Below are 13397 nucleotides of genomic sequence, written 5' to 3' on the forward strand. Positions count from 1 at the left end.
TCGTTTGTTTGTTATTTTCATCTTTTCTTTCATTCTTTCTGCTTATTTGTAGTGCCAGAGCTGAACTTCTTGCAGCCTCGTTCTCGATATTTTCTTCAAACATGTTTTCAGCTAACACATACACTACCACTGAACAAAAATCAAATCAACATGCAGGTGTCATTAATGATTGTGACAGGTACATGTGGTGGGAGACTTTCAGCGCGGGGCCACAGTGGAGGCTGTCATCACCCACATGAAAATGGTTTAAATCCTACAGGTGTGGTTAATGTTTGTGCCAGGTACATGTGGTGGGAGACTCACAACGCGGGGCCACGGTGGAAGCTGTCATCACCCGCATGAAGATGGTTCAAACCCTGTCTGCGGGCACGGCTGCGCACCCCATCAGATTTGTGGCAGTCTCGGCCACTCTGCCCAACACTGAGGATGTGAGTTGTCTTTTAGGATTTTGTTAGCTCAAATGAATTGATATATCAAGGAATAAGAAAAGGAAATACTAAAGATTATTTTTTGATAGTTTGCAGTGAAAAACCCCTGTTATGACCTCCAAAAATCTGAGAAAATCAAGTCTTACTAGGGATGGAGTCTTGAAATGGAGGTAAATTTACAGAGGTAATTAACAGAAAAGCTGAAGAAGTAAGGTCTTAAGGCGAAGTGCGCCACTGAAATTTAGAGTGATGGGACTTAAACAGCCATTTTGAGTTGTTAGCAGTTTTGCACCTTTCAATCTGTCTACTTTCATGAAATGCATATGATTACACTATACAAATTCATCAAAGTCTCTAAAAACATATTTCATTGCACCAACCCGGCGAATTTTTCTGTCTTTTCATTCACTCTTCCGATAAAAATTCCGATTTTCAACCCTTGACAACAGACATTTCTGCTCGCCCAACGCGGGAACGTCGTATACCGTTTGAACAGCAGTTCTCTCCCCTGTGTCATTCGGCGGTTATTTTCGGTTAAATATGGATTCTCCTGGGGAAACCCCCCTATTTTTCAAACAAGCAAACCACAGACACTTTCCATATACGGGGGTATGACGTAAATACCTGGCCACGATTGGTCAGATAGGCTCGCGTGGCTTTTCGCGTTCTAAAAGTCGTCTGCTCACCGCGTTTAGTTTTCGACTGAGTTTGCTTAGAAAAATGGCACGTGTGAAAAGATCAACGCTCCGAAAAACACATCATAAAGGCAAGTGTACGAGAAGACAACAACTGAAGAGTTGCAGAGACAAGAGAACAACTAAAACACAATCGGTGACCAAGCGCACAAAATCTGGATCGACCGCTGTGGCATGCAGATCAAATTCTGCGTCAGGACTGAGAGTGTGTTCTTGGCGGTTTGACGCGAAAACAATTCAAGACGAACACATAGGCCTACACAGCAGCCACTGGTCAAAAGCGACAGGTCCAGAGGCTTCCCAAACAAGGAGATGTCTTGTTGATTTGGAAACCTTTGATGGTATTGACTTGTAAACGAACTTTGTTGTCCGCAATGTAAACAGCCAACGCTGTCACCATGCCCAGACTCAAAACAGAGACACGGCCTTGCAGTGTACGCGCATGTGAGGAAGTTGTTCCAGGTACCGCTGGATACCTTGCCTCCAAAGAAAGCGGTCAAACGGATTATGGTCTCATCGTCCAGACTCCTTGATATGTGGGCTAGGTGCTCAACAATTTAACAAATTTTGTGAAAGTTTAGATTTGGTAGGCATGGATCACAAAACCTTCCAGAAGAAAGCTGATAAACTCTATCAACGACTTGATGTAGATCTACTGGAGGAGAAAGTATTCAGTGAGGCTGTCCGTCAGGTCAGACAGATACACGCAACGCACAATGGAATGACACTGTCTGATGATGGTGTTCTTGATATCAGTGTAAGCTACGACGGATCATGGCTGACCAGGGGGCACTCGTCCCACATTGGAATAGGGTGTGCTGTAGTCTAGACGTGCTGACTGGAATTTGCTTTGACGCTCATGTTATGTGCAACTACTGTCATACGTTTGCCAGACAACTGGAAACAAACTTCTCCAGGAGAAACCCCTGGAGTATGCTGCCTGGCTGGTAAAACAACTGGACATCTGTGACAAGAATGTTGCAGGTGAGTGCGTAGATCTAAACAGTATGTGTGTATGGTGCGTTTGTGAAGACGTTTGTTGAAATGGGATGATAGTGTGTTGTGTTTGAATTTTACATAGATCTGTAAGTGTTTGTGAAAATGTGTGTCAGTGTTTTGTGTGCGCTGTCTATGTGAAGTGTACGTGTGTGTGTGTGTGTGTGTGTGTGTGTGCGTGTTTGTGTATTATTTGTGTGTGTTTGGGTACTAATCCATGCATAGTAATACATGTACTGAACAAAAACAATGATAGCGTCTATGTTGGTAGATCTGTGGCTGATTGCCTTGTGTGTGTTTGTGTGTGTGTGTGTGTGTGTGTGTGTGTGTGTGTGTGCATGCATGTATGTGTGCATGCATGTGTGTGTGTGTGTTTGGGTACTAATCCATGCATAGTAATACATGTACTGAACAAAAGCAATAATAGCGTCTATGTTGGTAGATATGTGGCTGATTGCCTTTTGTGTGTGTGTGTGTTTGTGTGTGTTTGTGTGTTTGCTATTCAGTGGCTGACTTTGACTGAAACGGTGGTTTTATTTTTAGGTTCCAGTGGCATCATGGAAGTCGAGGCGGCTCGGGTTCTGTGGGGCAGGTCAGTGTCGCAGCACAATCTGCGATACACAGTTATCCTGTCAGACGGTGACACAAAAACCTTCCAGGAACTTTCCAAAATAAAGCCTTATGGAGATCAAGTAACCATAGAAAAAGAAGAGTACATCAATCACGTTTCCAAGCGTCTTGTAACAGCGCTTCGCAACCTTGTGACAGACTGCCGCAAAAAAGGAATCACTTTGGGAGGGCGAGGGTATGATCAGCTGACTCTGAATACAATCAGGAAGTTGACGATATATTATAATCGGGCAATTAGGGGGGGGGGGGGGGGGGTAAGACAGTTGCAGACATGAAACGGGCAGTGATGGCATCTCTGCGTCACGGCTTCTCAACAGATGACAAGCCACAGCATGACTTGTGCCCCCATGGTGCCGCGTCATGGTCCTTCTACCAGCCCCCAGGACCACACGCAAAACTCGTCCATACACCTCTCAACTTCAAGAAGCTGAATCCTCCTCTAGAACGAGTTTACCAGAGACTGACGAAAGATCAACTGCTTCAGAGATGTGTGTCAGGCAAAACCCAAAACTCTAATGAGTGTCTCCACAGCAGCGTTTGGGTTCGCTGCCCCAAGGACAAATTTGCATGCAAAAATCGCGTACGGTTTGCAGTCGTCACAGGGGCTAGGGAATTCAATTTTGAACCAGCGGCTGCTCTCAACACTGCACAGTTCTACGGCTTTACAACAGGCTGTAACATGAAAAGACTAAACAAGGCTAGGAGTGTAAAAGGGTTCTTGGCAGCCTCAGGTTCAAGAAAGATCAGCTAAACAAGAGACGCGACACTGTGCGTGCAGCTAAACTCAAAAGACAGGATGAGCTCATCAGACTACAAGGGGGTGCAGCATATGCTGCTGGGCAGTTTTAGGTAAGCCTGTAGTTACCAGGTGTCTGTGAAAAATACCTGAACTATGTTAACATTGATTTGGGGTGAATGAAAGAGCTTTGAAATGTTCTCGGCCTTGTTTCTCTGTTCAGCGTTTTTGCATGACCTGCTTTCTAGGAAACTGTTTTTCTTCAATCCAGCTGTTCAGAATGCAATGAAACTTAAGGGACATGCTTATCAGAGGACAACCTGTGGAATGACAACAGGAATTTTCTTTAAATTAATAAATAACTGTTCAGGCGGGTCATATTTACTAAAATTGTGCTGAAAAACATGATAATTCATCTAAAAAAAATATTTTATCAGAACTATTCATCCTAGGAAAAATCCCTGTTGTCATTCCACAACTATGGACTCCTACATCCTTCATACAAAAAATCACATTCCTATGATTTAAGGGGAAGCTAAAAAACGTGTTCCTAGCAACCCATTTTGGCAGTTGGAGATTGCCGTTTCCATGGTAACGGACAGTGACGGTACTGAAAACGTTATCCGTTTTGAAATCGTATATGCCTTACCACTTCATAAGCATATAACATTAGCCTATGGTAGAAGTAAATACAAATTTAGATTTTAGTGGCTCCCTTTGCCTTAACAAAAAAGGGGGGGGGGGGTGTCTTAATAAGGGGGGTTCCACTGTAGAAGCAGATATAAGCTATCTCAATGATATACAACAGAGGTTGTAAAATCTAGAAGTTTACAAAAGAATCAGGAAAATTGGAAGACATAAGACAGGAGAAAAGAGAAGAAGGTGGCATGCAGCAAGAGATATAGCTGTGTTTGAAGTATTTTTCTCACATTGTTTTGCAGGCTTCTTTTTGTTTCTCGTTTGTGTACACTGTTGTAATGCTTCCACTTTTCAGATTGCAGAGTGGCTCAGTTTGCCGACAAACCCAGCCTCAGTGTACAAGTAGGTGTTCCAATCTTTTCTTTTTTTACACTGTTTGTTTTGACTTTGCATGGTAGTGTTGTATTTGCGTGAATAATCCTCATGTCTTTGCTTTGATTACGTCCTTCACAACTGATGTGAATACAGTCAAACCTGTCTCCAAGGACAGGCCAGGGGTACGATCAGAAGTGGTCATTATAGACAGGTGAATTATACAGAAGAAAAACTCTTCTGGGATCCTTCAGACTGGTTGTTGTGGTGGTCGCTTTTCCTTTTGAATGTTGTTTCAGATCCTTTACTCTGTTGAGTGTTCATTGCTAGACCAACATGTGTGCACGTTAAAGATCCCACGATTGACAAAAGGGTCTTTCCTGGCAAAATTGTATGGGCATAGATAAAAACAATGGCCACCAAAATACCCGTGTGACTTGGAATAATAGGCCGTGAAAAGTAGGATATGTGCCGAAATGGCTGCGATCTGCTGGTCGATGTGAATGCGTGATGTATTGTGTACAAAATTCCATCTCACACGGCATAAATAGATCCCTGCGCCTTGAGTCCGAGTCTGGAGATACGCGCGCGATATAAGACTTCATATAACAAATGCACTACAGCGGAACCTCCTTTCAAGACACTCCTTTTTAAGACGACCCCTCCCCTCCTCCACCAAGACCTTTCTTTCTCAGATTTCCTGTCAATACAGTAATGCCTATAAAGTTTCCTTTTTTTTTTCTTCTTCTTCTGCGTTCGTCGGCTGAAACTCCCATGTGCACTCGTGTTTTTTGCCCGAGTGGAATTTTACGTGTATGACCGTTTTTTTACCCCGCCATTTAGGCAGCCATACGCCGTTTTCGGAGGAAGCATGCTGGGTATTTTCGGGTTTCTATAACCCACCGAACTCTGACATGGATTACACTTTTACAGGATCTTTTTCGTCCGCACTTGGTCTTGTGCTTGCGTGTACACACGGGGGTGTTCTGACACCGAGGAGAGTCTGCACACAAAGTTGACTGAGAAATAAATCTCTCGCCGAACGTGGGGATGAACTCACGCTGACAGCGGCCAACTGGATACAAATTCAGCACGATACCGACTGAGCTACATCCCCGCCCAGATTTCCTGTCAATACAGTAATGCCTATAAAGTTTCCTTTTAAGACTCAATTCTTCTCGTTCAGTCCTGATTTTCTTGTATTTTTGATTTTGACGGTTTTAATAGGGGGATTCCACTGTATATATCTGAAACAGTAAACATGGATTGAGGAGACAACAAACAAGCAAACCAAAACTCAGCAAATGCACTAGAATCAAGAAAACAGAAGCTGATTTATTTTGTATCATTCCCTATGCAGACTTGGAGAAGAGTATCGGCCGGTGAAGCTGCAGAGGGTGGTTCTGGGATACCCATTCTCTGAAGGCTCGTCGGATTTTCGCTTTGACCTTCACCTGACCTACAAGCTGCATGCTGTAATAGACAACTACTGCGCTGGAAAGCCAACTCTTGTGGTAAACTTCATGTGTTGGTGTCTTTGGGTACAGTGGATTTTGAAATGATCTTTGATTATTGAAAGTGCAGATTACAAAAAACAAACAAGTCGCGTAAGGCGAAAATACAACATTTAGTCAAGCTCAGTCGAACTCGCAGAATGAAACTGAACGCATTGCATTTTTGTCCGCAAGACCGTACTCGTAGCATCGTCTGTCCACCGCTCGTGGCAAAGGCAGTGAAATTAACAATCCAGAAAAGCGCGGTAGCGGTTGCGCTGAGAAGGATATAGCATGCTTTTCTATATCTCTATTCTTTTTAACTTTCTGAACGTGTTTTTAATCCAAACATATCATATCTATATGTTTTTGGAATCAGAAACGGACAAGGAATAAGATGAAATTGTTTTTAAATCGATTTCGGAAATTTAATTTTAATCATAATTTTTATATTTTTAATTTTCAGAGCTTGTTTTTAATCCGAATATAACATATTTATATGTTTTTGGAATCAGAAAATGATGAAGAATAAGATAAACGTAATGTTGGATCGTTTTATACAAAAATAATTTTAATTATAATTTTCAGATTTTTAATGACCAAAGTCATTAATTAATTTTTAAGCCTCCAAGCTGAAATGCAATCCCAAAGTCCGGCCTTCGTCGAAGCTTGCTTGGCCAAAATTTAAATCAATTTTATTGAAAAATGAGAGTGTGACAGTGCCGCCTCAACTTTTACAAAATGCCGGATATGACGTCATCAAAGACATTTATCAACAAAATGAAAAAAACGTCTGGGGATATCATACCCAGGAACTCTCATGAAAAATGTCATAAAGATCGGTCCAGTAGTTTACTCTGAATCGCTCTACACACACACACACACACAGACACACACACACACACACCATGACCCTCGTCTCGATTCCCCCTCTATGTTAAAACATTTAGTCAAAACTTGACTAAATGTAAAAAGAGAGAAAAGGATGATCTACGTGAACTGTCAGTGTTTTTTCTTCAATGGCCAAATTTTTTTTGTGGGTTTCTTTAACTGCATTTGGAGAGGACAAGATTACATTGCTGTGTTTCAGTTTTGTTCGTCAAGGAAAAGCTGTCAGCAAACAGCAGAGACGTTGGTGAAGCACCGCTGGGGACAGTCCTCATTTGTAATCCCTCAGTTTCGACAAGAAGTCACCAATGCTGCTAGCAGGATCCAGGAGAGAAAACTCTCTGGTAACTATTTTTGTGTGTTATTTTGTTCAAATTCCTGACTTTTTTTTTAAACGGCTACCATTATTTTTGGTGAAAGTGGGTATGTTTTTTCAGATGTTCTGTTCATAATCTCTGTAAATCTACCCCCATTTTGAGAGTCCCTCTTTTTTAGGACCTGATTTTCACTTTTTTTTTTAAGGTCGCAAAAGGGGGGTTCGACTGTATACATAACCAAACAAGAAATTCCTCCGAGGTAGGAAAAACACCCCCATCCTTACCATTCTCACTGCCACCAACTGAGAAGGTTATTTCCCTTTGACCATTAATATGTCCCTCTATAAGTCCTTGTAGAATCTTAATCCACCAATAACTCCCTAACCGTGTGTTTGACTGGTCCCAATTTTTGTAAGGACCGTCTCAGGAATGTATAGAACCTGTTCACCAAGTTTGGTGACGATCGGTCCGTTCATTCTTGAGATCTATATGCGAACACAAACACACACACAAACAAACAAACAAACAAACACATCGACCGAATCCTATACACACCCCTATACCGGGGGTGTAAATATACCTGTCATGACGGGCCAACTGCAGCGTAGGGACGGTTTTGGTTGGTGCTGAAGAGTGTCCTTTCAGTGCAGGTACCCCTGTACATAAACAGCGGTAGAGGATAGAGGATGTATGCGTTGTATTACAGCGGAACCTCCCATTTAAGACACCTCCTCTCTCTCTCCCCCCCCCTCCCCCCTACTGGCACGGTGGCCTAGTGGTAAGGCGTCCGCCCTGTGATCGGGAGGTCGTGGGTTCGAACCCCGGCCGGGTCATACCTAAGACTTTAAAATTGGCAGTCTAGTGGCTGCTCCGCCAGGCGTCTGGCATTATGGGGTTAGTGCTAGGACTGGTTGGTCCGGTGTCAGAATAATGTGACTGGGTGAGACATGAAGCCTGTGCTGCGACTTCTGTCTTGTGTGTGGCGCACGTTATATGTCAAAGCTGCACCGCCCTGATATGGCCCTTCGTGGTCGGCTGGGCGTTAAGCAAACAAACAAACAAACAAACAAACCCCCCCTCCCCCAATTTAGGACTTTCCTCTTTTTCAGACCCTGATTTTCAGATTTTCTGATCATAACCTCTGTAAATTTAGCTCCATTTTAACTGAGACTCGCTCCTTTTTAAGACCTGATTTTCAGATTTTCTGATCATACATAACCTCTGTAAATTTAGCTCCATTTTAACTGAGACTCGCTCCTTTTTAAGACCTGATTTTCAGATTTTCTGATCATAACCTCTGTAAATTTAGCTCCATTTTAACTGAGACTCGCTCCTTTTTAAGACCTGGTTTTCTCAGGATTTTTGTTAGGTCTTAAAAGTGGGTTCCACTGTATAGCTGTGTTGATAGCAACGATTCTGATGATATTAACGACAATGAATACAATGCCGTTGATACTTACAGATCTGGTGATGAACGGAGTGGGCGTGCACCATGCAGGACTGGAGGTTCACGACAGGAAAATCGTGGAGGAACTCTTCCGAAGCAGCAAACTGGCTGTTTTGAGTAGGTTTAGTTTCTTCTCAAGTATATTCACCTATTCTGATTGCCTATTTGAATGAATAATGTCTTATGGACGCTTGCAGGGCAAATGCACACTCAATTCTGACAGCATTTTTGTATGAGTTAATTTTGTGAAAGCTGCTAAAACATTGATTCACCCAAAACAGACGTCTTATGACAGCAAACATTCAGGGTGTTGATATTTGGTATGTGACCAAATGGAGGGATGGTCTTATACCCCATGTAAAACACTGGAGGACTTATAACAGCAAGCATTCATGGTGTTGAAATTTGTTATGTGACCAAGTGGAGGGTTGGTCTTGAAGCCCATGTAAAACACTGGCCAGATCTGAGACGATGGGCCGAACTGTTCATGTGAGAACGAGTCTGCCTTTTATAAATACGATGTTATGCAACTGTTTGCCTGCGTTGTGTTTAAGATCGTCAGTTACTGTGATATATATACATGTTGCTCATTATTTAAATGCTAATGCAATAAGTTGATCTTAGTAGTGTATTTATGTTCAATTAAGCGTTTTAATCATGTCTTTGTGTTACATGTATTTTCAGTCTCTACAAGCACGCTGTCAGTGGGTGTGAATCTCCCAGCTCACCTGGTGGTCATCAAAGCAACACACATGTACGTGATGGGTATGGCGCGCGAATACTCCGATCAGCAGGTGCTGCAGATGATTGGCCGCGCTGGGCGACCTCAGGTAATAATTATACTGTGCACATAGTAATGCAGAAGGGGTCTAAGTCGACCAACATTATCCGTGTGATAACCGTTACTATTGTAGAAGGGGTCCAAGTCAAACAAAAGTGGATGCATTCCCTGTAGGCGCAGTGACATGCGACAGTTACAGGAAAGTGCCCCTACAGGGAATACACCCACTTTTGGTCAACATAAACCCCTTCTGCAATAGTAACGGTTATCACTCGAATAATGTTGCTTGTGAAGTGGATCAGACGATTATGAATTTAAAGGTATGTAATGTGTCATGCAGATAATGGTGATAACTACTTGGGCCGATTAGTGCTTGTAGGGCAAGACAGACGGTCAAATTAATGAATTCAGAACACAACCTGAATAAAAAAACACGATGTGTTTGCAGTGAGGCCTGGTAGCAATTACAGACAAAGAGGCTTAATTTTGTTAGGTGGTATATCATATGTTACAGTTTGCGAATAATGATGATAATAATAAGGGTATTTATAGGGCGCAAATCCTAAAATAGTTCTAAGCGCCTGACAATCTTAAATATAATCATCTTAATAACAATATTGGAAAATTTGCAAAATGTTTGAAAGAACCGGCATTTTGATTCTCTTGTTTTCTCATTACAGTTTGACACATCTGCAACTGTCGTCATCATGACAAAGGCACAGCTAAAAGTAAGTTCACTGAACCATGATTTGTACAACACTGATAGATATTCGTTAGGTCTAAGTGTATGGAACACATGTATCACATACAAGAAAGTCATATGTACTGAATTCATACTAAAGCATAACTCTGTCCTTGCAGACCTGGCTGGATGAATTATTTACTCTGATCTAAATTAAGGGGTTCATGGAAAGAGGAATTTTGGAACAGCTGGCACAGTCTGGTTAGGGACCTTGCTCAATCACAAGCTTAATCACAATGTTCCAATGCTCCTTTCAGGGAAAGTATGAATCTTTAGTGAACGGAACGCAGGTTATCGAGAGCATGTAAGTCTATTGCTGGAATGCAGGTGTTTATTATGCCCGTTATTCAGTTATGCATGACCTTTTGCTATTCATTTTGTTTATTTGTGTGGACTGTGTTCCCTGTTTGGGCTTTTTAATGCATGTTTATTTCATATTTATATTGTTATTATGGCTTTTTGTTCCAGTTGAATTGTTCTGTTGTGAATGACTGTTGTGAATGACTTTCTTGCAAATATAACTCAGCAGGAGTACATTATTTGTTTTAGGAATAGTTTTACCGATTGTGTACTGAAGCTGAGCTACCATAGGCCTTTAGCAGCTCTGGCCTGAGGCTGCATTTCAGCGCTGAAAGTCCACAAAATGGGGTACTGGCCTTTGGCTAGTACTTCTCATAATTCACTAGCCAGTGAGCACATTTTACTCGGCAAACCAACCTTTTGTTTCAGCAACTTTACTTGAATTTGGCGAGTAGATTAACATTTCTACTTGCCATTTACATGTTTCTACCCGCCATGGCGAGTAAAATACTCGCCACTTTCAGGCCTGCGTTAAAACGTGCACACACACAAAGTATAGTGTCAGTGGACAATAATGACTACAGTGATTTAAGTCCCCTCTGATGAGAGGGCACCTCCCAAGAACGGACACCTTTTGTTGTCCCTTTGTCTATTATGTTGACCAAAATACACCTGTCGTGAAAGAACACCTACAATGTACGTGGGGACTCTTTTGGCTGCATGGTCCCAAGGGTTTCCTATAATTACAGGTACCACTGAAACTTAGCAAGATGACGTAAAAGAGGTTTCTGTTTAGCTGACTGAAATCAAAAGTTAATTGTTGCTTGGTTACAAAGCTGCAAGACTAGTTATCTCAGAAGCCTCCCAGAATGATTAAGTTAAGCCTGAAAAAGGAATGTGGTTTAGGTATTTGTAGTACTATTGTTTACTCCACTATGCGCTGTAAGCTTGATGTTCCACTCTATAATGTCTGCCATAAACTTGATGTTTAGTTCAGAGATGTACCTTAAATCAACTTTCTTGTGTACACAGTTTTTAGGATTTCGATTAGCACAAGACGTAGAGCTGCTCCAAAAAAGTATCCTTACAAAACAAACCACCATGTCACTTATTCACTTCAGAACCATCTTCTCATCTCTACACATACAGGTTGCACAAGAACCTGACAGAACATGTGAACGTGGAGATAGTGCTGAACACCATCACAGACATGGCTGATGCTGCCGCCTGGCTCTCACACACTCTTCTGCATGTCCGCGCCACCAAAAACCCTCGGCACTATGGTGATATTATTTTTTTTAATTGGATGTGCAGGGATGTGGAAATACACTCGCCTGCTTGCTAATGGCAAGTAGACATTTTGCTGGGCAATTGCAGGAAAATCATATCTATGACTCACCAATTGGGCGAGTGGCAATTAGTTTGTGAACTTCCAACTGTGCAGTTCATGTTAAATCCAATATTACTGCTCTATTGATCTATTGCCAATAACTTTTCTTATTTGATTTGACTATCACTTTGTCCTAAGCCTTGAGAGTGTGTTTATAGAAAGATTACCTTTCTCACAGGAAAATATTGAAACCATGTTTAGCTAGGTTTGCTGGTCGATGTGAATGCGTGATATATTGTGTAAAAAATTCCATCTCACACGGCATAAAGCGCTTTGAACTTCGGATAAGGCGCTATATAAATAAAGAGAATAATAATAAAAAAAATAAAAAAAATAAAAATAAATAAAAAAAATAGTGGAAATCTTTGTGGGCTAGTGAATTTGAAAAGTTACTCGCCCATCGGACTAGCGGAAATGGTTGAACTTCCGCATCCCAGCATATGTCTGTACAAGTGAACATGTATGATATGTAGGCTTGAGTTATTTCCACCATTTTCAACAATTCGGATTATTCTTGAGATCCCCAGATTGCACAATTTTGCATCATTCTTTCAAAGATAATTATCAAAGGTGGAGAGGGGAATATATAGAGAGAGGAGCATAAAGGAGAGCTAATAAACGTGAAAAGACATTCAAGTTTTACTGTGGTTTTGTTGGCTCGCTCATATGCTTTTTACAATTTCACAATCTCATGCCTGATAAGTTCTGATTCATCAGGAACCCTCATATTTTGACCTTGACATTTATTCTTCTCAGGGTTTTTAGAATTATTTGATTAGTATTTTTTCATCCGTGCTACATGTATTTCAAAATAGATCTGGGAATTTCTGCTAGCAGTTTTGGTAACTCTGTGATGTTTTGTGGTGTGAACATCTTAAAAGCTTGTGTCTATGTTTTAGGGCTGCCTTCTGGTCTGAGTACCCAACAAGTAGAGAAGAAATTGCAAGGTAAAAGAATCACTTGTTTGTTGACTTGCTCGATCAACCTTCATTGAGAACTTATTCCATTGCATGTCTTGGTATGCCTGAACAATGCTTGTATGTGCGCTTGTGTGTTTGTTTATGTGTGTGGGGGTGGGGGGTGAGTATGTGCTTGTGTTGGCATGGTGCGTGCGTATGCGGATACGTATAAACAGAGCTTGAGGTTTGAATATGAACAGCAATGACAATTTACACTTCTTTTTTGTTTGCAGATCTGTGCATGACGGCTATCAACAGACTGAACAGCCTGCAGCTGGTCTCGGTGGACCCGGACACTGCCATGACATCACCCACAGGTCAGTGGCAGAATATGTACATGCTAACTTGGGTGTTCATTAGCGTATTGCAGAAAGACATGGTTGCGCCTTTGATTTTGAACTAAATATGCAAGATTGCATCACTGTGGGACATCGAGAGTGGCATCCCAAAACTTCTTTTCGGGGGTTTAAAGTTGGAAGCAATCTTTAAGTGAAAATTATGTTCAAACACATGCAACCAACAAAGACTGAACAAAAACAAGAGAAAAGAAACAAACAAAAAACACAAACAAACAAAGCAGAGTG

At 41.6% G+C, this 13397-nt stretch overlaps 1 protein-coding gene across 3 annotated transcripts in view; it reads left to right on the plus strand.

Annotated features, from left to right (window-relative positions):
- The window catches only part of LOC138975991 (probable ATP-dependent DNA helicase HFM1), a 57051-nt gene that overhangs the window by 12716 nt on the left and 30938 nt on the right, over positions 1 to 13397 (plus strand). For all 3 annotated transcript variants that reach the window (XM_070348781.1, XM_070348783.1, XM_070348782.1), the window contains exons 9-19: positions 282 to 428; positions 4480 to 4526; positions 5857 to 6010; positions 7080 to 7221; positions 8657 to 8758; positions 9326 to 9471; positions 10103 to 10150; positions 10422 to 10468; positions 11614 to 11747; positions 12754 to 12801; positions 13047 to 13130. In XM_070348781.1, coding sequence (XP_070204882.1) covers positions 282 to 428; positions 4480 to 4526; positions 5857 to 6010; positions 7080 to 7221; positions 8657 to 8758; positions 9326 to 9471; positions 10103 to 10150; positions 10422 to 10468; positions 11614 to 11747; positions 12754 to 12801; positions 13047 to 13130 — 1099 coding nt within the window. The remainder of the gene's footprint in view (positions 1 to 281; positions 429 to 4479; positions 4527 to 5856; positions 6011 to 7079; positions 7222 to 8656; positions 8759 to 9325; positions 9472 to 10102; positions 10151 to 10421; positions 10469 to 11613; positions 11748 to 12753; positions 12802 to 13046; positions 13131 to 13397) is intronic.

This window comes from Littorina saxatilis, linkage group LG9 (assembly GCF_037325665.1).
Source record: "Littorina saxatilis isolate snail1 linkage group LG9, US_GU_Lsax_2.0, whole genome shotgun sequence".
In the NCBI taxonomy this organism is placed as follows: Eukaryota; Metazoa; Mollusca; class Gastropoda; order Littorinimorpha; family Littorinidae; genus Littorina; species Littorina saxatilis.